Below are 21618 nucleotides of genomic sequence, written 5' to 3' on the forward strand. Positions count from 1 at the left end.
AATGGGCTACAAGACCATCACCAAGCAGCTTGGTGAGAATGTGACAACAGTGGTGCGATTATTCGCAAATGGATGAAACACAAAAGAACTGTCAATCTCCCTCGGCCTGGGGCTCCATGCAAGATCTCACCTCGTGGAGTTGCAATGATCATGAGAACGGTGAGGAATCAGCCCAGAGCTACACGGGAGGATCTTGTTAATGATCTCAAGGCAGCTGGGACCATGGTCACCAAGAAAACAATTGGTAACACACTACGCCGTGAAGGACTGAAATCCTGCAGCGCCTGCAAGGTCCCCCTGCTCACGAAAGCACATATACAGGCCCGTCTGAAGTTTGCCAATGAACATCTGAATGATTCAGCGGAGAACTGGGTGAAAGTGTTGTGGTCAGAGGAGACCAAAATCGAGCTCTTTGGCATCAACCCAACTCACCGTGTTTGGAGGAGGAGGAATGCTGCCTATGACCCCAAGAACACCATCCCCACCGTCAAACATGGAGGTGGAAACATTATGCTTTGGGGGTGTTTTTCTGCTAAGGGGACAGGACAACTTCACCGCATCAAAGGGTCGATGGACGGGGCCATGTACCGTCAAGTCTTGGGTGAGAACCTCCTTCCCTCAGCCAGGGCATTGAAAATGGGTCGTGGATGGGTATTCCAGCATGACAATGACCCAAAACACACGGCCAAGGCAACAAAGGAGTAGCTCAAGAAGAAGCACATTAAGGTCCTGGAGTGGCCTAGCCAGTCTCCAACCATTAATCCCATAGAAAATCTGTGGAGGGAGCTGAAGGTTCGAGTTGCCAAACGTCAGCCTCGAAACCTTAATGACTTGGAGAAGATCTGCAAAGAGGAGTGGGACAAAATCCCTCCTGAGATGTGTGCAAACCTGGTGGCCAACTACAAGAAACGTCTGACCTCTGTAATTGCCAACAAGGGTTTTTCCACCAAGTACTAAGTCATGTTTTGCAGAGGGGTCAAATACTTATTTCCCTCATTAAAATGCAAATCAATTTATAGCATTTTTGACATGCGTTTTTCTGGATTATTTTGTTGTTATTCTGTCTCTCACTGTTCAAATAAACCTACCATTTAAAAATATAGACTGATCATGTCTTTGTCAGTGGGCAAACGTACAAAATCAGCAGGGGATCAAATACTTTTTTCCCTCACTGTATGCCTTGACTTTGTTTGGCTTAGAGATCTAGCCTTCATCCACATGCAACTATAACCCTTTTGAAACTCTGTTTTCAACTGCAGTGTATGTAGTAAACATTGCTCCCAAGCAGCCCAAAAATCTGAATTATGCAGAATGCACAGTGCCCTCTAGCCTTCAGATTGAATAAAAGGATATTAACTTTATTTCAATATGTTTTCATTATCTATAGAAGGTTTTACTGTATGTTTCATGTGTATCTTTCTGATTCGTTAATGTAATAACTCCCTCTCTTCTTCTTCTTCCAGATCGTGGGTCTCCTGAAGGAGCTAGATGATCAGAAGATCCTGTATGAGAGAATGGTGTCTGACCTCCTGCGGTGGATCAAGACCAAAGTGGTGGAGCTTAACGACCGCTCCTTCCCCAACTCCCTGAGGGACATGCAGCAGCTGGTGGCCTCCTTCAAGACCTACCGCACCGTGGAGAAACCCCCCAAGTACCAGGAGCGAGGGGCCATCGAGGAAAACTTCTTCAGCCTGCGCACCAAGCTCATGGCCAACAACCAGTGGGCCTACATTCCCCCGGAGGGGAAGAACCTGGGGGACATTGAGAAGAACTGGGCCTTAATGGAGCGGGCGGAGCATGAGAGAGAGGACGCCCTCCAGAGGGCGTTGCTAAGGCTGGAGCAACTGGAGCAGCTGGCCCAGAAGTTTGGCAGGAAGGTATGTTTCTTGTTTTGTAACTTATTGTCTTTTATTATTAGGGGTTATTTGATTTGTCATTGAGGACCACTTCGGAAATAAGTGTTTTAATTAATAATAATGCTTTCAAGTGATGGATCAAATGCACATCTTGTAGATTGATGCATGTCTTGGTCTTTGGTTACACCTTCTATAAAGCACATGCGTATAGTACTCTATAACATCCTTTATAATGCCTTATAGTACACTTATGTGTTATGACACTGACTAAAATTCAATGCCATCCATTCAGGCAGTGCTGAGGGAGGGCTATCTGGAGGACACAGCACAGCTGATCAGCAGACAGGACCTGAGGGGGTTAAACAGCCTGGAGGAGGCCCAGGCTGCAGCCCGGAGATTGGAGGCCCTGGGGACAGACACCCTGGCTAGGGAGCCTCGCTTCAGAGCCCTCAGCGACATGGCGGCTGTCATTGAGAAGGGGAACTACCACAGCAAGGCCCAAGTCATCCGGAGGTAAGGCTTATAACTAAACTACCACGGCAAGGCCCAAGTCATCCGGAGGTACAGTAAGGTTCAGTGCAGTAAGACAGTGAATGTGAATACTTAGTAAATACCCCAACAATCAGTATGTTTGTTACCCATTGCTCCAAATAATTCATCAAATATTAAATACAGCCTACATGATTGAATAGGAACAGAGAGCATGTATGATGCATATCTGCATTGGTGTTTTCCGTCCGTTGTTTCAGAGAGGTGAGCATCACAAAGCGCTGGAAAGACATCCTGTTTCAGTTGCAGCAGAAGAGAGAGCAGCTGGGGGACATTGTGAACACACTGAGCGTCCTCAGGAACATCGAACTGGTTGCCCAGGAGCTCAGAGATCTACAGGTACACAACTAATGGACAGCAAACAACACAGTATAATGTATAACGCTTAATACTTCATCCTTAATCTTTCATACTTAATGTAGGTGTATGTTTGCACAACTACGTGTCTCCCCCCCCCCCCCCCACACCCCTCTCTCAGGTTTTAGCAGGGTCCTCTGACATTGGGAAGCAGCTCCCAGAGGTGGAGGCCCTGCTTCAGAAACAGGACCTGCTGGAAACCCAGATCTCTGCTCATGGAGAGACTCTGAGTGCCATCAGTAACAGTGCCTTAAAGGGGACACACCGAAATGCACAGCAGATCCAGACCAGGGTCAAATCACTCAACGCTCAGTACAACTCTCTGGTGGCCCTTAGTAAGAACAGGTGAGCACACACACAACAACTTAGGCCCACATTTAATCAATTGTAGATAACGGCGAACCGCAGGTTTATTTATACGACTATTTAAGTAAAGGTGTGGTTGTGCCTTAGTAATTACAATATTTGTGAGAGAAAAGGCTTGCATGGTGTGTTTGTTACAGAGTGGTTTACACCTTAGATACAGCGTAAACACTATCTGCAATTAGTTGGAATTTACTGACAATAGAGGCCTATTAGTACATATACTGCTTTATAAAATCTAGAACCACAGGAATAGTTACTGTTGATTGATGTGGGTCTATTGTTGGTTATTGTCTTAATGAATCAACAGGAGGAAAATGCTGGAGGGCCAGTTGAAGCTGTTTGAGTTGTTCCACGACTGTGAGGAGGTGGAGGCGTGGATCTATGAGAGGTGGCTTCCCCTTCAGTCTGCCAGTCTGGGCAGAGACCTCAGCCAGATCCAGCTGGCAATTCAGAAACACAAGGTCAGACCTTTTGTGCGTCACAAATGGCACCCTATTCCCTATAGTGCACTACTTTTGACCAGGGCCCTGGTCAGAAGTAGTTCGCTATATAGGGAATAGGGTGCAATTTGGGTCAGACCTTCTTCAGTCACACAAACATTGATTATTCAACTTCAAGTTGAATTAAGCTTACATAGCAGTCAATACAAACTTAAACCCATGGGCATGAATAAATACATTGACATAGTCCTATCTAAATATACTGGCATTTACAGTATGAACAAATGAAAATACGTAATGTCATAATGTGAAACAAACCCACACTTTTATATGCGTTTGTTGACCGACCGCTGCTTTGGCAGGTTCTTGAAGCTGAGGTGCAGTCCCATGAGTCTCTGTGCTCAGGGGTCGTGAGCAGAGGTCAGGAGATGTGCAGAGGGAAACACCCCAGTGAGGAGCACATCCAGAAGTCGCTCCGGACCCTGAAGAAACAGTGGGAGCACCTGAAGGATGAAGTGGTCAATCGCAAAAACAGACTGCATGCAGCCACCGTTATCAAACAGGTTACAACCATTAAAACAATGCAGAAATAAAAGTCATTGAAATAGACGGTTTGACAGAGGAATTATATTTAGGAGTATGTATGTAATAGGTTGGAGAAAGCTACCATAGCTAGTTCATTGACTTTCTCTATTTATTTTATAGACAGTGATAGTTGGAATGTAGAGGGGAGACATACAGAGGGAGTCAGAGAGGAAGGACTGAGATGGGATTCGTACCCGTCACCAGGGGTATATGTGGTTTGGAGTCTGGGGGGCTAACCACCACGCCAGACTCTGGCACGTGATATTCTATTTTCCACAGAATTAGATAGAACACTAGATTGGGTTTTAGCATCCAGGCAACATAACTACAGGACGGCCATCTTGGTCAGGGAAAATGTTGTTTAAATTGTATTATATTATTTATTATTTTCCTCTTCAGTACTTTGCTGATGTGACGGAGGCCAACTCGTGGCTGAGCGACAGGAAGCCCCTTCTGATCAGCGAGGATTATGGGAAGGATGAGTCCTCCACCAGCGCCCTGCTGCAGCGCCACCTACGGCTGGAAAAGGAAATGGGAGCGTACGTCGTCGAAGTGAAACGCTTGGGAGAACAGGCCAAGGGAGCCTCTCAGCTGGCCCCGCTCACAGTAAGTTCCCCATCAATCACAGTGCCTTCAGGAAGTATTCACACCACTTGAATTTTTCCAAATTGTGTTGTGTTACAGCCTGAATTTAAAATGGATTAAATTGAGAGTTTTTTTCCACTGGCCTACACACAATACCCGAGGTTGTCAAAGTGGAATTATGTTTTTTGACATTTTTACAAATTAATAAAAAATGAAACGCTGAAATGTCTTGAGTCAATAAGTATTCAACCCCTTTGTTATGGCAAGCCTAAATAAGTTCAGGAGTAAAAACGTCCTTAACAAGTCACATAAGAAGTTGCATGGACTCAGTGTGCAATAATAGTCTCTGTAACCCACATATACAATGTTAGAATTGTTCTTCCGCTTTGACATTAGAGTATTTTGTGTAGATCGTTGACAAAATCATTACAATTAAATCAATTTTAATCCCACTTTGTAACACAACAAAATGTGGAAAAAGTAAAGGGGTGTGAATATTTTCTGAAGGCACTATAATTACACCACAGTCTCTAAATGTCATTGTATCATGAATACAGTGCCTTCGGAAAGTATTCAGACCCCTTGACTTTTTCCACATTTTCCACATCCTTATTCTAAAATCGATGAAATTTTTTTTCAGCAATCTACACACAGATAATGACAAAGCGAAAACAGATTTTAAGAAATTTTTGCAAATGTATTAAAAATAATAAACAGATACCTTATTTACGTAAGTATTCAGACCCTTTGCTATAAGACTCGAAATTGAGCTCAGGTGCATCCTGTTTCCATTGATCATCCTTGAAATGTTTCTACAACTTGATTGGACATGATTTGGCACACAACTGTCTATATAAGGTCCCACAGTTGACAGTGCATGTCAGAGCAAAAACCAAGCCATGAGGTCGAAGGAATTGTCCGTAGAGTTCTGAGACAGGATTGTGTCGAGGCACAGATCTGGGTACCAAAACGTTTCTGCAGTATTGAAGGTCCCCAAGAAGATAGTGGCCTCCATCATTCTTAAATGGAAGAAGTTTGGAACAACTAAGACTCCTCCTAGAGCTGGCCGCCCGGCCAAACTGAGCAATCGGGGGAGAAGGGCCTTGGTCAGGGAGGTGACCAAGAACCCAATGGTCACTCTGACAGAGCTCTAGAGTTCCTCTGTGGAGATCGTAGAACCTTCCAGAATCACAACCATCTCTGCAGGACTCCACCAATCAGGCCTTTGTGGTAGAGTGGCCAGACGGAAGCCACTCCTCAGTAAAAGGCACATGACAGCCGGCTTGGAGTTTGCCGAAAGGCACTTAAAGGACTTTCAGACCATGAGAAACAAGATTCTCTGGTCTGATGAAACCAAGATTGAACTCTTTGTCCTGAATGCCAAGCGTCACGTCTGGAGGAAACCTGGCACCATCCCTAAGGTGAAGCATGGTGGCGGCAGCCTCATGCTGTGGGGATGTTTTTCAGCGGCAGGGACTGGGAGACTAGTCAGGATCGAGGCAAAGATGAACGGAGCAAAGTACAGAGAGCTCCTTGATGAAAACCTGCTCCAGAGTGCTCAGGAACTCAGACTGGGGTGAAGGTTCACCTTCCAACAGGACAACGACCCTAAGCACACAGCCAAGACAATGCAGGAGTGGCTTCGGGAAAAGTCTCTGAATGTCCTTGAGTGGCCCAGCCAGAGCCCAGACTTGAACCCGATCGAACATCAAGGAGAGACATGAAAATAGCTGTGCAGCAACGCTCTCCATCCAACCTGACAGAGCTTGAGAGGATCTGTAGAGAGGAATGGGAGAAACTCCCCAAATACAGGTGTGCCAAGCTTGTAGCTTCATACCCAGACTTCGAGGCTGTAATTGCTGCCAAAGGTGCTTCAACAAAGTGCCCAGTAAAGGGTCTGAATACATATGTAAATGTGATATGTCATTATTGGGTATTGTGTGTAGATTGATGAGAAAAACAAACTATTTAATCAATTTTAGAATAAGGCTGTAACGTAACAATTTGTGGAAAAATTCAAGGGGTCTGAATACTTTCCGAATGCATTGTACATCCTCAAACACATTGGTTTTAATAATAAAGAAGTAGCTTACTATAAAAGTCCACCCCCATTGACTTCAAGAGTTGCTGAGCACTTTTGTATTTTTACGCAGGCTGAGGCCCAGCAGAACAAGATGCCCCAGTACAGTGAGTCCTCTGGTGAGGAGGAGGGGGGAGTGACCACTCCTGGGAGAGTGACCTCCCTCAGAGGCGCAAGGATCACTCAGACATCTACCCAGACCCATACGCAGGAGGCCATGGCCAAGATCAGGTTTAAATACACACGAGGTACAGATTCTCTCCTTCAATCAAATATGGATTATTTATATACTGTTTTTGCAGATTTTGGGGGGGAAATGTTTTTCATGTTACTTTTCTACCAATAGGCTTAGTCCAGTTTCTAAGGTAAATAGTCTCTGTTTTCCAGGTGTGATGGTGTGGGACCGTGGGGAAATCGTGACTATCCTCAACAGAGACAATGAGGATAAGTTTCTAGTGAGGGACAGCGAAGGCAACGAACAGCTGGTGCCAAAGACGTACCTCACAGAACTCCCATCATCTACAGTAAGGCTCACTATTAGCTGTCTCTCTGGCCTTGTAAAGAGCTTTATGGTACTTTACCCATTTGATTCATCGCAAGTATAATTGTGTGCCTACATTAAAACTCATTAACCGACCCGCATAATCCCAGGTTGAGATCAATGGTCTACACCCCTCAAATTCAAATCTGGACCTCAAAGCCAGTTCCACTGTTTTGTTTCTGTATTATTCCCCTCTAGTCAGGGACTGATATAGACCTGGGACACCAGGTGTGTGAAATTATCAGTTAGAACAGAAAACCAGCAGTACTCCGGACCTTGTAGGGTAAGATTTGAATACCCCTGGTCTACACAGTTTAAACTTAATAATTCTCCATTTTAAATAGAACATGCCCTCTACACCACCTCCATCCACCAACGGGGTTGCTGAAAGCCCCACTAAGAGGGTGAACCGGGCGCGTCGCAGACGTTCCATACGCCGGGGGACAGCTGAGATCCAGTCCTCATCGATTCCTGATCCACATTACCAGAGAGAAACCATAGAGAGCACCCAGAGCAATCTAGACCGGGACTTCAACAGCCTGCACAGCCTGGCTAATGTGAGAAATAAGACCGGGGTTTCAGATTCTCCTCTACATTTTTTCCCATTGCATCACATAAGCAGTACAAGCAATCAAATCTCACATTGTCAATTGTTGCTCAATCTTGCATGCTTTCTCAAACAGCTGTAACTGTTGGTAGAGCATGGCGCTTGCAACACCAGGGTTGTGGGTTCGTTTCCCACGGGTGGCCAGTATGAAAGTGTATGCACTCACTAACTGTAAGTCGCTCTGGATAAGAGCGTCTGCTAAATGACTAAAATGTATATGCATTCGTAAATCAGGTCCTTTCTTGAGTTGAGCTCTGGGATGTAACAACCGTTGAGCATCTGATCTTATGGTTGATTGTGGAGGAAAGGGGTTGAGTGTGTTAGAATATGAGCATGTATGTTTATCCCACATCTGTTGCAAGGGGGTAAGGATGTTAGGGAGAATATAGGATGAACCACAATAATTGTTTGCTAAAATCCTACGCATGAACTGCCGACATTATTGCGCATATTAATTGATAATGATGGAAAATAAGATATGCAAGATATATGAATAGATATACAGTTGAAGTCGGAAGTTTACATACACCTTAGCCAAATACATTTAAACTCTGTTTTTCACAATTCCTGACATTTAATCCTAGTAGAAATTCCCTGTCTTAGGTCAGTTAGGATCACCACTTTATTTTAAGAATGTGAAATGTCAGAATAATAGTAGAGAGAATAATTAATTTCAGGAGTCATTAAAACTCGTTTTTCAACCACTCCACACATTTCTTATTAACAAACTATAGTTTTGGGAAGTCGGATAGGACATCTACTTTGTGCATGACACAAGTAATTTTTCCAACAATTGTTTACAGACAGATTATTTCACTTATAATTAATTGTATAACAATTCCAGTGGGTCAGAAGTTTACATTCACTAAGTTGACTGTGCCTTTAAACAGCTTGGGAAATTCCAGAAAATGAGGTCATGGATTTAGAAGCTTCTGATAGACTAATTGACATCATTTGAGTCAATTGGAAGTGCACCTGTGGATGTATTTCAAGGCCTACCTTCAAACTCAGTGCCTCTTTGCTTGACATCATGGGAAAATCAAAAGAAATCAGCCAAGACCTCAGAAAAAAAATTGTAGACCTCCACAAGTCTGGTTCATCCTTGGGAGCAATTTCAAAACGCCTGAAGGTACCACGTTCATCTGTACAAACAATAGTACGCAAGTATAAACACCATGGGACCAAGAAGCCGTCATACCGCTCAGGAAGGAGACGCGTTCTGTCTCCTAGAGATGAATGTACTTTTGTGCGAAAAGTGCAAATCAATCCCAGAACAACAGCAAAGGATCCTTTGAAGATGCTGGAGGAAACAGGTACAAAAGTATCTATATCCACAGTAAAATGAGTCCTATATCGACATAACCTGAAAGTCCGCTCAGCAAGGAAGAAGCCACTGCTCCAAAACCGCCATAAAAAAGCCAGACTACGGTTTGCAACTGCACATATGGAGAAATGTCCTCTGGTATGATGAAACAAAAATAGAACTGTTTGGCCATAATGACCATCGTTATGTTTGGAGGAAAAAGGGGGTTGCTTGCAAGCCGAAGAACACCATCTCAACCGTGAAGCACGGGGGTGGCAGCATCATGCTGTATGGGTGCTTTGCTGCAGGAGGGACTGGTGCACTTCACAAAATAGATGGCATCATGAGGAAAGAAAATGATGTGGATATATTGAAGCAACATCTCAAGACACATCAGTCAGGAAGTTAAAGCTTGGTCGCAAATGGGTCTTCCAAATGGACAATGACCCCAAGCATACTACCAAAGTTGTGGCAAAATGGCTTAAGGACAACAAAGTCAAGGTATTGGAGTGGCCATCACAAAGCCCTGACCTCAATCCTATAGAAAATGTGTGGGCAGAACTGAAAAAGCGTGTGCGAGCAAGGAGGCCTACAAACCTGACTCAGTTACACCAGCTCTGTCAGGAGAAATGGGCCAAAATTCCCCCAACTTATTGTGGGAAGCTTGTGGAAGGCTACCCGAAACGTTTGACCCAAGTTAAACAATTTAAAGGCAATGCTACCAAATACTAATTGAGTGTATGTAAACTTGTGACCCACTGGGAATGTGATGAAAGAAATCAAAGCTGAACTAAATCATTCTCTCTACTATTATTCTGACATTTCACATTCTTAAAATAAAGTGGTGATCCTAACTGGCCTAAAACAGGGATTTTTTACTATATATATATATTTGCGAGAGAAAAAAAACATATGGGGGATTGGAAGTGATGCAGACAATTACATTGATGGAAGTTACAATCTATCTGCAATATTAAAGCTGATCTACCCCCCCCCCCCCCCAAAAAAAAAAAAAAAACGATAAAAATCATCACACTACATCTAAGTTATGTAAGCTATAACACTACATTTTGTTTTATGCTTTGACATTTTTGTGAAGACATCTTTGATGATGTAGTGGCAGCGCCCGGTACAGAGAATAGGACCCAGAGCAATCATCCTGTAGCACACGTCTAAGTTGTCACATACTGGCAGCCAAATAGTATATTTGTGTCTGATTTCTCCACCATACAGTCCAGGAGGAAGACTCTGGAGGAGACGGTTCGGTTGCACCGCTTCTACAACACCTGTGAGGAGTTTGAGTCCTGGATGGAGGACAAGGAGAACATCCTTAACACCTTCAGTCCTAACTCTGACAACGTGGGAGTGGTGCAGGCCAAATATGAGGTAAGGATCCAGCCTCATCACTGAGATTAGTCTGTAACACTTTATTTGAAGGCCACCTACATAAGGACTTCATAACACATTCATAAGCGGTACATCAGCATTTGTCTCTAGTGCTATTATGTACTTGATCTAAGAGTTGGAACTCCCCTTGTCATGAACTTCCCATGTTCCAGAATTTTCTGACCGAGCTGGCGAGTGGGAAGGGCCAGCTTGATGATATCACCAGACTGGGGGAGGAGCTAGTGAAGAGCAGACACAGTAAACAAAGAGAGATACAGGCCAAGCAAGGACAAGTCACCCGCAGGTAGGTGGACTAGCAGAAAACTATTTTGTAATAGTGCTACTGACATCTACTAAGAATAACATGTTCAACTCTGTTTTTTAGATTAGTACTTTATTGTCTGTTGTTCACAGAAATGTTTATTATGTACAGAAATTGCACTGCATTTTACTGAGACGCACACACAATATTTAAATAATTGAAGAGAGATGGCCATGTTGTTGTTGATGATATTGTTGTTCTTGCTAGGTGGGAGCGCATGCAGAAGCTGAAGGATGAGAAGTGCCATGAGCTGCTGAGTACGGCGGACGTGCAATCCTTCCTCCAGAGCTGTGAGGAGGCCCGGGCCCAGCTCATGGAGCAGCTCACCCAGCTGGACACTGTGGACGGTGTGGGTACTACCTCCACAGCCCTGGACACTGAGGAGAGGGCCCAGGCTCAGGCACTCAGAGACATACAGGCCCTGGAGAGGAAGATTGCATACCTCAAGAGTGTGGCTAAAATGTAAGGCACAATTGTAAACTGTCCCAAGACTTTATACTGTTATTGTTGATGGTTTTTAATGTAATGCCAGTTAGTTATTCATCCTTCCATTCATTCATGTTCTACATGTGTGTATGAACCAGGAAGCAGGACTGCAGCCCAGCGGAGGCTGCAGCCATCATGGAGGAGGTGCGGGGCCTGGAGGCTCTGCTGCAGCAGGTGAAGGGCCAGGCCTCAGAGAGACAGAGGCTTCTGGAGGAGGCCAAGCGGCTGCAGCTGTTTCAGCAGGAGACCAGGGACCTGCTGCTGTGGGCCGGGGCTGTCCAGGACCGCCTACTGGAGGACGACACAGCCTCGGACGTGACCTCCGCTCAGACCCTCCTGAAGGACAACCAGGATCTGAGGATAGAGATCGACGAGCAGAGGGAGAGGTGAGACAGAAGGAGTTTTGTTATTTTGGTACAGTAGATCAAACTAATTTAGGTTCTTTCCTTTCTGGAAAGTACACTTGTGTTTATAATAGTATGTTACAGTGAGGGAAAAAAGTATTTGATCCCCTGCTGATTTTGTACGTTTGCCCACTGACAAAGAAATGATCAGTCTATAATTTTAATGGTAGATTTATTTGAACAGTGAGAGACAGAATAACAACAAAAAAATCCAGAAAAACGCATGTCAAAAATGTTATGAATTGATTTGCTTTTTAATGAGGGAAATAAGTATTTGACCCCTCTGCAAAACATGACTTAGTACTTGGTGGCAAAACCCTTGTTGGCAATCACAGAGGTCAGACGTTTCTTGTAGTTGGCCACCAGGTTTGCACACATCTCAGGAGGGATTTTGTTCCACTCCTCTTTGCAGATCTTCTCCAAGTCATTAAGGTTTCGAGGCTGACGTTTGGCAACTCGAACCTTCAGCTCCCTCCACAGATTTTCTATGGGATTAAGGTCTGGAGACTGGCTAGGCGACTCCAGGACCTTAATGTGCTTCTTCTTGAGCCACTCCTTTGTTTCCTTGGCCGTATGTTTTGGGTCATTGTCATGCTGGAATACCCATTCACGACCCATTTTCAATGCCCTGGCTGAGGGAAGGAGGTTCTCACCCAAGATTTGACGGTACATGGCCCCGTCCATCGTCCCTTTGATGCGGTGAAGTTGTCCTGTCCCAAAGCATAATGTTCCCACCTCCATGTTTGACGGTGGGTATGGTGTTCTTGGGGTCATAGGCAGCATTCCTCCTCCTCCAAACACGGCGAGTTGAGTTGATGCCAAAGAGCTCCATTTTGGTCTCATCTGACCACACCTTCACCCAGTTCTCCTCTGAATCATTCAGATGTTCATTGGCAAACTTCAGACGGGCCTGAATATGTGCTTTCTTGAGCAGGGGGACCTTGTGGGCGCTGCAGGATTTCAGTCCTTCGCGGCGTAGTGTGTTACCAATTGTTTTCTTGGTAACTATGGTCCCAGCTGCCTTGAGATCATTGACAAGATCCTCCTGTGTAGTTCTGGGCTGATTCCTCACCGTTCTCATGAACATTGCAACTCCACAAGGTGAGATCTTGCATGGAGCCCCAGGCCGAGGTAGATTGACAGTCTTTTGTGTTTCTTCCATCTACCAACTGTTGTCACCTTCTCACCAAGCTGCTTGGCGATGGTCTTGTAGCCCATTCCAGCCTTGTGTAGGTCTACAATCTTGTCCCTGACATCCTTGGAGAGCTCTTTGGTCTTGGCCATGGTGGAGAGTTTGGAATCTAATTGATTGATTGCTTCTGTGGACAGGTGTCTTTTATACAGGTAACAAACTGAGATTAGCAGCACTCCCTTTGACTGTGCTCCTAATCTCAGCTCGTTACCTGTATAAAAGAGACCTGGGAGGCAGACATTTTTCTGATTGAGAGGGGGTCAAATACTTATTTCCCTCATTAAAATGCAAATCAATTTATAACATTTTTGACAAGCGTTTATCTGGATGGTTGTTATTCTGTCTCTCACTGTTCAAATAAACATACCATTAAAATTATAGACTGATCATTTCTTTGTCAGTGGGCAAACGTACAAAATCAGCATGGCATCAAATACTTTTTTCCCTCACTGTATGTGCTGCATGCTGGGACATGGAGGTATCTGATGATGTATTCAGTGCAACTATTTCTCAGGTAAGCAGTGTTTCTAAGATAATTTAGTAGGAGAAGGCTAGTTTGTGATGAGACAATAGGAAATCATACACAGTGTTTTTTGTACTGTCCTTTATTAGTGTCTTACAGACATATTCATGATGCAGGGAAAACATACAGTATTCAGACCCCATCCCCCTTTTTCACATTTAAGAGTCTCACAGCCTGGGATTTTGATGCATTGGATTGGGAATTTGTATTTGTGAGCCATACGTTCTCCTGGGTCAGTACTTGGTTGAACCACCTCTGGCAGTTATTAAAGCCTGTAGTGTTTTTTTACAAGTCTCTAAACTTTGCACACAGTGATGGAGCATCTACAGTGGGGAAAAAAAGTATTTAGTCAGCCACCAATTGTGCAAGTTCTCCCACTTATATATATATATATATAGATATAGAATTATTGTAAAATTAACTCTGTCCATAAGGTGTAGATAGTAAGTATAGACCGGAAGTAGAGGCCTGGGCGTTGTTGTTCACTAATTTACTCCAAGTAGGGAAAGGATGGTGGGGTTGAAAAGTAATAAAGGGGAATATATATATAAAAAATAAACATGGGGGATTGGAAGTGATGCAGACAATTACATTGATAGAAGATGCAATCTATCTGCAATATTAAGCTGATCCATCCCCCCTAAAAAAAAAAAAAAAAAAAGTTCTCCCACTTAAAAAGATGAGAGAGGCCTGTAATTTTCATCATAGGTACACGTCAACTATGACAGACAAAATGAGAAAAAAAATTCCAGAAAATCACATTATAGGATTTTTTATGAATTTATTTGCAAATGATGGTGGAAAATAAGTATTTGGTCAATAACAAAAGTTTCTCAATACTTTGTTATATACCCTTTGTTGGCAATGACACAGGTCAAACGTTTTCTGTAAGTCTTCACAAGGTTTTCACACTGTTGCTGGTATTTTGGCCCATTCCTCCATGCAGATCTCCTCTAGAGCAGTGATGTTTTGGGGCTGTCGCTGGGAAACACGGACTTTCAACTCCCTCCAAAGATTTTCTATGGGGTTGAGATCTGGAGACTGGCTAGGCCACTCCAGGACCTTGAAATGCATCTTACGAAGCCACTCCTTCGTTGCCCGGGCGGTGTGTTTGGGATCATTGTCATCCTGAAAGACCCAGCCACGTTTCAACTTCAATGCCCTTGCTGATGGAAGGAGGTTTTCACTCAAAATCTCACGATACATGGCCCCATTTATTCTTTCCTTTACACGGATCAGTCGTCCTGGTCCCTTTGCAGAAAAACAGCCCCAAAGCATGATGTTTCCACCCCCATGCTTCACAGTAGGTATGGTGTTCTTTGGATGCAACTCAGCATTCTTTGTCCTCCAAACACGACGAGTTGAGTTTTTACCAAAAAGTTATATTTTGGTTTCATCTGACCATATGACATTCTCCCAATCCTCTTCTGGATCATCCAAATGCACTCTAGCAAACTTCAGACGGGCCTGGACATGTACTGGCTTAAGCAGGGGGACACGTCTCGCACTGCAGGATTTGAGTCCCTGGCGGCGTAGTGTGTTACTGATGGTAGGCTTTGTTACTTTGGTCCCAGCTTCTGCAGGTCATTCACTAGGTCCCCCCATGTGGTTCTGGGATTTTTGCTCACCGTTCTTGTGATCATTTTGACCCCACGGGGTGAGATCTTGCGTGGAGCCCCAGATCGAGGGAGATTATCAGTGGTCTTGTATGTCTTCCATTTCCTAATAATTGCTCCCACAGTTGATTTCTTCAAACCAAGCTGCTTACCTATTGCAGATTCAGTCTTCCCAGCCTGGTGCAGGTCTACAATTTTGTTTCTGGTGTCCTTTGAAAAGCTCTTTGGTCTTGGCCATAGTGGAGTTTGGAGTGTGACTGTTTGAGGTTGTGGACAGGTGTATTTTATACTGATAACAAGTTCAAACAGGTGCCATTAATACAGGTAACGAGTGGAGGACAGAGGAGCCTCTTAAAGAAGAAGTTACAGGTCTGTGAGAGCCAGAAATCTTGCTTGTTTGTAGGTGACCAAATACTTATTTTCCACCATAATTTGCAAATAAATTCATAAAAAATCCTACAATGTGATTTTCTGGATTTTTTTTCTTCTCAATTTGTCTGTCATAGTTGACGTGTACCTATGATGAAAATTACAGGCCTCTCATCTTTTTAAGTGGGAGAACTTGCACAATTGGTGGCTGACTAAATACTTTTTTTCCCCACTGTATTTTCTTCATTTTAAGCCACTCCAGTGTTGCTCTGGCAGTGTGCTTTGGATCGTTGTCCTGTTGAAAGACAAACTTCTTCTGCAGTTTGAGTTTTATGGCAGAGGGGCGCAGGTTTTTATCTAGGGTGTCTTTGTATTGTGTGCCATTCATCCTCCCATCACTCCTGACTATTGCCAGTCCCTGCTGCTGAAAAGCATCCCATGACGCATAACATGACGCTTCCACCACCATACTTTACGGTGGGGATGGTGTTTCCTGGCTGGTGTGCAGTGTTTGACTTGTGCCACACATACCGCTTAGCGTTCAGGCCAAAAAGTTGCACTTTAGTCTCATCAGACCACAAGACGTTCTGCCACATAACTGCAGTATCTTTTAGGTGACATTTTGCAAACTCTTTGGGGGGAAGGATGTGCTCTTTGCGGGCAAGGATATGTCCCTGACTTGCTTAGAATGCTCTTTCGTTTTCATTTTGATTCTTTCTTTTGAAAGTCTCTACCATACTTTGGGACCATACAGAGAGAGTGGTATTTATGCTCACAGATTAATTTAAAGCAGGTGATCCACTAATTTCTTACACAGGTGGAGTCCTTCAACACATTGTGTGACTTATTGAGGTAATATATTGCGCCTGAGCAAATTGGTGCTCAAGGCTTTGTGGAAATAAATCCTCAAATTCTGAATCTGAGACAAAATATGGTTAAAAGTGTTGGGGGATGAATACTTTTTTTAAGGCACTATGTGTGAATCATTTTTTGTAAATGTCACAGTAATGTATTTGTTTTCTTCTAACTAAAAAGGATGAAAGACATGGAGAAACTTGGAAAGTCTCTTGAGGAACAATCAAGGGGAAACCGAGGTGTGAAGGACATCCAGCAGACGCTGGGTAAGCTGAGCCAGGAGTGGACCAAGCTGGACAAACTGTGGGGCAGTAGGAACAGGAGACTGGAACAGGGGGTGGAGCTACAGAAGCTGAACCAGGAGGCTGACCGTATCGAGGCAGCCCTGTCTGGGCATGAGGCCAGGCTGAAGGTCAAAGACCTGGGGGTAAGATACAATATACTTTACATGGTTATACAGTTAATGAAAATATTATAATAAGCCCTATGGTATGTTCCGATGGATGTGTCTTTGTGTGTGTGTGTGTGTGTGTGTGTTTGTTGTCCAGGTAAGGCCACTTCTGTTCTCATCCATTGTGTTTGCCTCTCTCTCTGTGCTCAGGACTCTGTAGACAACGTCCACAGTCTGTTGGGCAGACAGGAGGAACTAGAGGGCCTGCTGAAGGCTCTGGACCAACAGATCAGCCTCTTCCAAGACAAGAGCAAGGAACTCATCAACAAACGACACTTTGCTGCCAAACAGTAAGACCTATGTTGATGACCAGTTTGGAGACATTTTCCCCAAATGTATAGGAAATGTGTTGCAGTGAACAATGTATTGTCCAAATTATTCAAAAAACGTTGATATGATCTTTGTGTTATGGTCTAATTATTTTTTTAATGACTTTCTAGAATACAGGAGAGGTCACAGAACATTCAAGAGCGCAATAAGAAGCTTGGAGAGAGCTGCAAACAAAGACGGAACCTCCTGCTTGATTCACATAAGTATCAGGTACATTTGACACAGAAACACACATTTTGTGTACCTTTACAATGGCAGTTAAGCACTTGAACATTTTGTGTGCGTTTGTCATCAGGAGTTCAAGAGAGATGCGGAGGAAATGCTGTTGTGGATGGAAGAGAAATTCAAGATAGCTGAAGACGAGTCGTACCGTGACCCTACCAATATCCTCCGCAAGCTGAAGAGACATGAAGCAGCTGAGAAAGAGATGCAAGCTAACCAAGTGTGGCTAGACAGACTCACACAGGTATCACAGGGCTTTCACCATTCAATCCTTTTTATACCTCATGGCTCATAATGACATCTTCTCTCATCTGTTCGAGTCATGGTGAAACTACAAAAAAAAAGTACTATAAAGATAAAAAGTCTGTTCACTGTTTGTTGCTCCCACTTCTTAACAATGCGATAGTAAACTTGACAAACCACTAAACCAGTTGGGGAGGAGATGCTTGTGGATGAGCACTACCAGAGCCAGAGATTTAGGAGGAAGGCCTCCTACTGTACGGTTAAATATTGTACCATAAGCCTAATCGCTTTCCATCCATTTGGGGAGCAGATGTTACTGTACTGTTATATTGTACTGTAAGTTAACCTGTTGTCTGGTTCCATCAGTTGGGGGAGGAGATGCTGTCGGAGGACCACTATGAGAGCCAGAGCATCAGGAGGACGTCGACCCAGGTTAACAGTCGCTGGGTCAGCCTCCAGGGGAAGATGACTGAGAGAGGAGACAAGCTGAGACAGGCCGGACAGCAGGAGCAGCTCATGGAGTTACTACAGGTAACACACTAACAACCTCAGTCTACACTACCTGGAACTACAGTTAACACACTAACAACCTCAGTCTACACTACCTGGAACTACAGGTAACACACTAACAACCTCAGTCTACACTACCTGGAACTACAGGTAACACACTAACAACCTCAGTCTACACTACCTGGAACTACAGGTAACACACTAACAACCTCAGTCTACACTACCTGGAACTACAGGTAACACACTAACAACCTCAGTCTACATTACCTGGAACTACAGGTAACAGTCTACTGTAACAACCTCTACACTACCTACCTGGATCTAGTTTGGCTATTGAATTTGTGGGAAAGAATGCTGTAGATAAATGTGGGTTGCGCACTTTATTTTACGGTACTGTTTCCACTGGTATATAACAAATAGGTCAATCATAGGTTGTTATTATTAGGATGTTATTGCTATTTTGCAAAGTAATTTTTCAGTAAATACCTAGTTATTTCTTTACCATGAATTGAAATGTGTTGATGATGCTTATGATGCGTATCATAATCTAGTCTTGTCCACCAGCCAGCTCTTGCTCTCTCTGTCTATATGCGGTAGCAATTGAGCCTGAGGACAAGGTAAATTGTAGTCGCATTGTTCGCAGGATGCCAAGCTGAAGATCGAGGCCATCCAGAGGATGTTGCAGAACGCAGCCAAAGGGCACGACCTTCGCTCCAGCCGCCAGCTGTTGAAGGAGCACCAGCAGCTAGAGACGGAGGCCCAGGAACTGGCTGACAAGATCAACACCATCGTCACCCGGGCCAAGCACCTTGCCACGAATCACTTTGACTCCCAGAGGATCCTTCAGGAGACAGATACGTACATGAAGCTGTACGTAGTAAAGACTCTGATTAATATGATCTGTAATTAGTAGCAGTAAAGCAATCCACTGATCGATCCGTTGATTCATTTATGCATTGAATTAGCTAGCCTAGTTCTCTAACTAGGGACCTGAGTTTTTCCTGTTCAGGTAACATGGTCAGAAAAAACATCTGTCCCCTTTTCATAATCAGTGTGGATATTTTTGAGACATAATCTCTGAATGCAGGTTCAAGTCGCTGCAGAAGCCTCTGGATCATCGCAGGGCCCAGCTGGAGGCATCCGTGGCTCTGTTTGGCTTCTATCATGACGTAGACCTAGAACTTTCCTGGATCACAGAACACTACCCATCCACTGGCTCCACAAACTATGACAAGTCCCTGGCAGGGGCTATCAACCTCATGCAGAAACATAAGGTATCAGTCTGGTAACAAGGAAATAATGACAAAGTTAGATTGCGTTTATGTTTTATTTTATATCAAGTCATTTTGTGACTCTTATCCAGTCTTTTTGGTTAGTTTGTTTCCTGCCCAGGGTGGACAGATATAAATGAGCTAAAGCTGGTGCAATATATTTGTTGTGCATAGTCCCTGACAAAAATAAAATGTGTGTTCTGTGATCAGGAGCTGCAGGCAGAAGTGAACGCCCACTGTAAACACTTGAACCGGGTCCTGGAGAAGGGGCGGAGCCTGGAAAAGTCCAGCCAATATAATGGAGAGGAAGTCCAGCAGAGGAATACACACCTGGCCACAGAGTGGAAGGAGCTAGAGGCAGCCTGTGACAAGAGGGCCATCCACCTGAACAGGGCCATCACTAGAGAACAGGTAGGGCCAACAGGAAAAGCAGCATCCTGATTGTGATGGATCCAAAGAGGTTTTATTCATGATTATACAACAGGTGGTTCTAATCCTGAATGCTGATTGGTTAAAACCGCAGCCGGTGTCTACTTCACAAGTTACCACCGGCTAAATCTATGACGTTAAAATGCCTATTTACTCTGTTCCATCTGACTGCGCAATCCACTGTCTCATCAGCCCAGCCAGGCAATGTATAATCCTGATCTCCACTATAAAAAGCATCTAGACATTAGCTCACATTTCTTTTAGACTGTACCTCTGAAAGACAATAATCATTATACCCTGCATATACCACCTCATCACTGCACTCTTTTGCTCCTAGATCTTGCTTGACTGTGCGGAGCTGGAAACCCGTCTCTCTGAGACTCTAGCGTTGGTCAGCACTGATGAGTATGGCAAGAACGATCTAGCCACCCAGAGCCTTATCAAGCAGCATCAGGTACTGTTACCCCATTCTCCTGTTCTCTTGCGTTTGACTAGCGGTATTCAAACTATGTGTCACTGTCAATGTTCACAGTTCTGTTGTTTGGATAAAGTTGTTTTGGATAAAGCCATCTGCTGAATGACCATAGTATGCCGTGATAATCAGAGGAGTTGGTTAAAGCATCTACAGATCTAGGGACCACTGTCTAATGCAGCTGCACGTTGAGGACCATGGTGTCTAATGCAGCTGCACGTTAAGGACCATGGTGTCTAATGCAGCTGCACGGTGAGGACCATGGTGTCTAATGCAGCTGCACGGTGAGGACCATGGTGTCTAATGCAGCTGCATGGTGAGGAGCATGGTGTGTAATGCTGCTGTCTCTGTGTGTCCTGCAGGCGGTGGAGGGGCAGATGGAGGTGCTGGAGGCCCAGGTGGAGGAGCTGGGGGATAGTGTGGAGTCAGCCGTCCATGAGTGGAACCTGGAAGAGGTCAACAGACCATACAGCCGCATCAGCAGTCAGATGAGCCAGCTGCAACACCATGCCCAAATCAGGTGAGCTCAAGTCACTGCAGCAATCAAACGCATGACATTTGATACAAAGATGCCAAGAGATCATGGTTTGATGCCCCCCCCCCCCCCCCCCCCCCCCAAAAAAAAAAAAAAAACTACAGGCACCCCGAGGAGACATATGTTATGTTTGAGTGTCTTGTGTGTAACAGAGGAGTTGTCTACCTTCTCTTAGGGGCCAGAAGCTGAGGGAGGCTCTCCACCTCCATGAGTTCAGACGGGAGTCTTCAGAGCTGGACGACTGGATCACACAGCAGAGACAGATAGCCTCCTCTGAGGACTACGGAAATGACTACGAACATGTATTGGTGAGAAATTCGATCTACCACTACTGTCTATATATATATATATATATATATATATATATATATATATATATATATATATATTTGCACAGATCTCCAAAATATTCAGTTGTAAAATATTATCCAGATTGTGAGCGTGAGTCATGCCTATTCCTTCCGAATGTTCTTGATTTCCCATGACAGCTACTGAATGGTAAATTTGAGGCCTTCCTGAAGCAGTTAGACGTGGGTTTTGATAGGATGCGGAGCTGCAAAGAGCTTGCTGATAGGCTCATTCAACATAAGCATCCTCAGGCTTCCACCATCAGGGACATACAACATCAACTCAGGTATGGGCACCTAATCGATATGCTGTATTGCTCACACTACCAGTCCACTGTACAAATTAGCAATGCATGTATCCACATTCAAATGATGAAATACAACCC

At 44.2% G+C, this 21618-nt stretch overlaps 1 protein-coding gene across 1 annotated transcript in view; it reads left to right on the plus strand.

The window, feature by feature from the left end:
- Nucleotides 1–21618, plus strand: part of sptbn5 (spectrin, beta, non-erythrocytic 5) — a gene marked incomplete at its 5' end in the record, with an annotated part of 56203 nt that overhangs the window by 8480 nt on the left and 26105 nt on the right. Inside the window, 26 exons of the mRNA XM_084181902.1 lie at nucleotides 1464–1877; nucleotides 2149–2369; nucleotides 2606–2744; nucleotides 2884–3107; nucleotides 3436–3589; nucleotides 3931–4131; nucleotides 4553–4759; nucleotides 6892–7066; nucleotides 7206–7342; nucleotides 7704–7916; nucleotides 10503–10655; nucleotides 10829–10959; nucleotides 11185–11439; nucleotides 11562–11849; nucleotides 16603–16849; nucleotides 17024–17163; nucleotides 17314–17413; nucleotides 17499–17669; nucleotides 18035–18199; nucleotides 18822–19048; nucleotides 19266–19452; nucleotides 19660–19860; nucleotides 20216–20332; nucleotides 20713–20870; nucleotides 21061–21193; nucleotides 21374–21568. Coding sequence (XP_084038028.1) covers nucleotides 1464–1877; nucleotides 2149–2369; nucleotides 2606–2744; nucleotides 2884–3107; nucleotides 3436–3589; nucleotides 3931–4131; nucleotides 4553–4759; nucleotides 6892–7066; nucleotides 7206–7342; nucleotides 7704–7916; nucleotides 10503–10655; nucleotides 10829–10959; nucleotides 11185–11439; nucleotides 11562–11849; nucleotides 16603–16849; nucleotides 17024–17163; nucleotides 17314–17413; nucleotides 17499–17669; nucleotides 18035–18199; nucleotides 18822–19048; nucleotides 19266–19452; nucleotides 19660–19860; nucleotides 20216–20332; nucleotides 20713–20870; nucleotides 21061–21193; nucleotides 21374–21568 — 4953 coding nt within the window. The remainder of the gene's footprint in view (nucleotides 1–1463; nucleotides 1878–2148; nucleotides 2370–2605; nucleotides 2745–2883; nucleotides 3108–3435; nucleotides 3590–3930; nucleotides 4132–4552; nucleotides 4760–6891; nucleotides 7067–7205; nucleotides 7343–7703; nucleotides 7917–10502; nucleotides 10656–10828; nucleotides 10960–11184; nucleotides 11440–11561; nucleotides 11850–16602; nucleotides 16850–17023; nucleotides 17164–17313; nucleotides 17414–17498; nucleotides 17670–18034; nucleotides 18200–18821; nucleotides 19049–19265; nucleotides 19453–19659; nucleotides 19861–20215; nucleotides 20333–20712; nucleotides 20871–21060; nucleotides 21194–21373; nucleotides 21569–21618) is intronic.

Source organism: Coregonus lavaretus (assembly GCF_964263955.1).
Source record: "Coregonus lavaretus genome assembly, chromosome: 18".
Taxonomy (NCBI): domain Eukaryota; kingdom Metazoa; phylum Chordata; class Actinopteri; order Salmoniformes; family Salmonidae; genus Coregonus; species Coregonus lavaretus.